At 40.3% G+C, this 3253-nt stretch overlaps 1 protein-coding gene across 1 annotated transcript; it reads right to left on the bottom strand.

Annotated features, from left to right (window-relative positions):
- Positions 1-2256: 2256 nt before the first annotated feature.
- Positions 2257-2964, bottom strand: LOC104805028. The gene has a single exon (XM_010529428.1). The coding sequence runs from the start codon at positions 2962-2964 to the stop codon at positions 2257-2259; it is 708 nt and encodes a 235-aa protein (XP_010527730.1).
- Positions 2965-3253: the final 289 nt, after the last annotated feature.

The following is a 3253-nucleotide window of genomic DNA, read 5'->3' as shown; positions in this document are numbered from 1 at the left end:
AAACATTTTTAGAGTGCATCGAAACAGGTTTAGAGTGCATCCAAACATACTTAGAGTGCATCCAAACACACTTAGAGTGCCTCCAAACACGTTTAGAGTGTGTCAAACACTTTTAGAGTTCATCCAAACATATTTAGAGTGCATCAAAATATTTTTAGAGTGCGTCGAAATATGTTTAGAGTGCGTTGAAACATGTTTTGAGTACAACAAAAGATGTTTAGATTTCGTCGAAACATGTTTAGAGCACGTCAAAACATATGCAGAGCGCATCCAAACATGTTTAAAGTGCGTCGAAACATGTTTAGAGTGCATCCAAACATATGAAGAGTGCATACAAACATGATTAGAGTGCATTAAAACAATTTTAGAGTGCGTCAAAATATATTTAGAGTGCGTCAAAACGTATTTAGAGTTCGTCTAACCATGTTTTGAGGGCAATAAAACACGTTTAGAGTGCATCAAAACATGTTTAGAGTGCGTCAAAACATACTTAGAGTACATCCAAATATGTTTAGAGTGCATCGAAACATTTTTAGAGTGCGTCGAAACATGTTTAGAGTGCGTTGAAACAAGTTTTGAGTACAACAAAAGATGTTTAGATTTCGTCGAAACATGTTTAGAGCACGTCAAAACATATTCAGAGCGCATCCAAACATGTTTAAAGTGCATCGAAACATGTTTAGAGCGCTTCCAAACATATTTAGAATGCATCCAAATACACTTAGAGTGCATCCAAACACGTTTAGAGTGCATCCAAACATACTTAGAGTGCATCCAAACACACTTAGAGTGCCTCCAAACACGTTTAGAGTGTGTCAAACACTTTTAGAGTTCATCCAAACATATTTAGAGTGCATCAAAACATTTTTAGAGTGCGTCGAAACATGTTTAGAGTGCGTTGAAACATATTTTGAGTGCAATAAAAGATGTTTAGAGTTCGTCAAAAATGTTTAGAGCACGTCAAAACATATTCAAAGCGCATCCAAACATGTTTAAGAGTGCATCAAAACATGTTTAGAGTGCATGCAAACATGTTTAGAGTGCATCTAAACATGTTTAGAGTGCATGCAAACATGTTTAGAGTGCAACGAAACATGTTTAGAGTGCGTCGAAACATGTTTAGAGTGCGTCGAAACATGTTTAGAGTGCGTCGAAACATGTTTAGAGTTCGTCGAAACATGTTTAGAGTTCGTCTAAACATGTTTTGATGGCAATAAAACAAGTTTAGAGTGCATTAAAACTTGTTTAGAGTGCGTCAAAACATACTTAGAGTGCATCCAAACATGTTTAGAGAGCATCCAAACATTTTTAGAGTGCATCGAAACAGGTTTAGAGTGCATCTAAACATACTTAGAGTGCATCCAAACACACTTAGAGTGTGTCCAAACACGTTTAAGTGCGTCCAAACACTTTTAGAGTGCATCCAAACATGTTTAGAGTGCATCGAAACATTTTTAGAGTGCGTCGATGCATATTTAGAGTGCGTCGAAACATGTTTTGAGTGCATCGAAACATGTTTAAAGTGCATTAAAATAGACTTAGAGTGCATCTGATACACGCACGGTTCTCTAATGGAGCAAGTCTCAGGATAGATTGGAGATTCGGTAGGCTTATGGGCTTCTCACCAAACGATTCCAAGGGATAGTGATGGAGAAGTGTTCTAGGCTTATGAGCACTCAGATTACACTTCAAGAGGAATGGAATGGAATGGGATAGGTGACACCACAAAGAGGGATGGAAAACTCTTTGATTTCGTCACTAACTCTTTGGCTAGGGCTTAGGAATCTCTCTCAAACCTTAACACAAAGAAAAACTCGAAATTGCTTGTATTTGCTCAAGACAACACGAGAATAAGAAGAACAAATGCTCCAATTTTTATTTCTGAAAAGTCTGCTGAAAAATGACATAGATGCAGCCTTTAAATAGGCTAACAAGTGAAAGGAAAAGAGGGAAATTTCGTGCAACAAGAAAAGGAAAAGAAAGATGGCGAAAATACATAAAAGGAAACAAGAATTCTGCAGCAATCTCCTTGTAACGGCTAGTGATGAATATGGCAAGAAATCAATCTCCAATTCAGCTATGGTAAGTCTTCAATTCTGCAGAAATCTAGCCAAAGCTCCCATGAATGATGCTCCAGGATTCTCTAACGGTTATGAGGGATTGGGATCAGACTTCTTGACTTCAAGAGCTTGTTGTGGCAACAAAATTCAGGTAGGGTCGTGGCTGTTCAGGTGTTCCACAACGAATGATGATGAATCAGGTGTTGGACAACAAGAGCTCAAAAACGAGCAGGCTCTTGTTGCTTAATCCGCAAGCTTCTTCGGTTCTTGGATTGTCTTCAAGGGTCTTGGCCACGAACTTGTTGATTCTTGAACGCAGGCTCCTTGCTCGTTCCCTTGTGAGTGGTGGATCGGGAATGATCGGAAAGACTGGTTCATTGGTTGTCTCTCCTTGCTTGTCCTCCTCCTTGGCTCCTTTGTGCTCCTCAGCTCCTTTGTGCGTTCCATGGTTTCCTTGCTCCGCTTGCTCCTCGTTTAGCTCATCTAAGTGGATGACCTCATCATCTCCTCCCCCTTGGGAAGGTTTTGACCTCAAAACAGAATCTCCTGCATCAAAAGGAAGCAAGTCAGCTATATTGAAAGTAGAAGATACGTAATACTCACCGGGAAGCTCCAAACGGTAGGCATTGTCGTTGATCTTCTCAATCACACGGAATGGGCCATCTCCTCTTGGTGCTAGCTTGGATGTTCTCTTGTTTGGAAAGCGCTCCGGCCTTAGATGTAGCCACACCCAATCTCCCTCATTGAAAGTGATCTTCTTTCGCCCCTTGTTTGCTTGTCGTGCATATTGCTCCGTTCTCCTTGCAATATTCTCCCGGACTTTTGCATGCAACTTCATCACACTCTCGGCCTTTTGCTGCCCATCAAGGCTGACCATTTCCTTGTTTGGAACCAACTCGTTCATGCCTGTGTCGAACACGAGGCGCAACAGTCCAAGCAAAATCGTTTGTTAGAGTGCATGCAAACATGTTTAGAGTGCATGCAAACATGTTTAGAGTGCGTCGAAACATGTTTAGAGTGCGTCGAAACATGTTTTGAGGGCAATAAAACATGTTTAAAGTGCATCGACATTCCCCCTCAAGATTAGGTTGGAGAAATTTCGAAAAGCTAATCTTGTCAAGAGAATGCGTTTTTCGTTCTTCATGTATCCAAATGCATTCCATTGCGATTTTGATTCCAAATTTCCATTGAGT

Source organism: Tarenaya hassleriana, unplaced genomic scaffold (genome assembly GCF_000463585.1).
Source record: "Tarenaya hassleriana unplaced genomic scaffold, ASM46358v1 Cleome1075, whole genome shotgun sequence".
Lineage (NCBI taxonomy): Eukaryota > Viridiplantae > Streptophyta > Magnoliopsida > Brassicales > Cleomaceae > Tarenaya > Tarenaya hassleriana.
This window is presented reverse-complemented; position numbering and strand designations above follow the sequence as displayed.

Bases quoted from the DNA above. Each gene is read 5' to 3' on its own strand.
- LOC104805028 (XM_010529428.1), bottom strand. From the start codon at position 2,964: ATGAACGAGTTGGTTCCAAACAAGGAAATGGTCAGCCTTGATGGGCAG.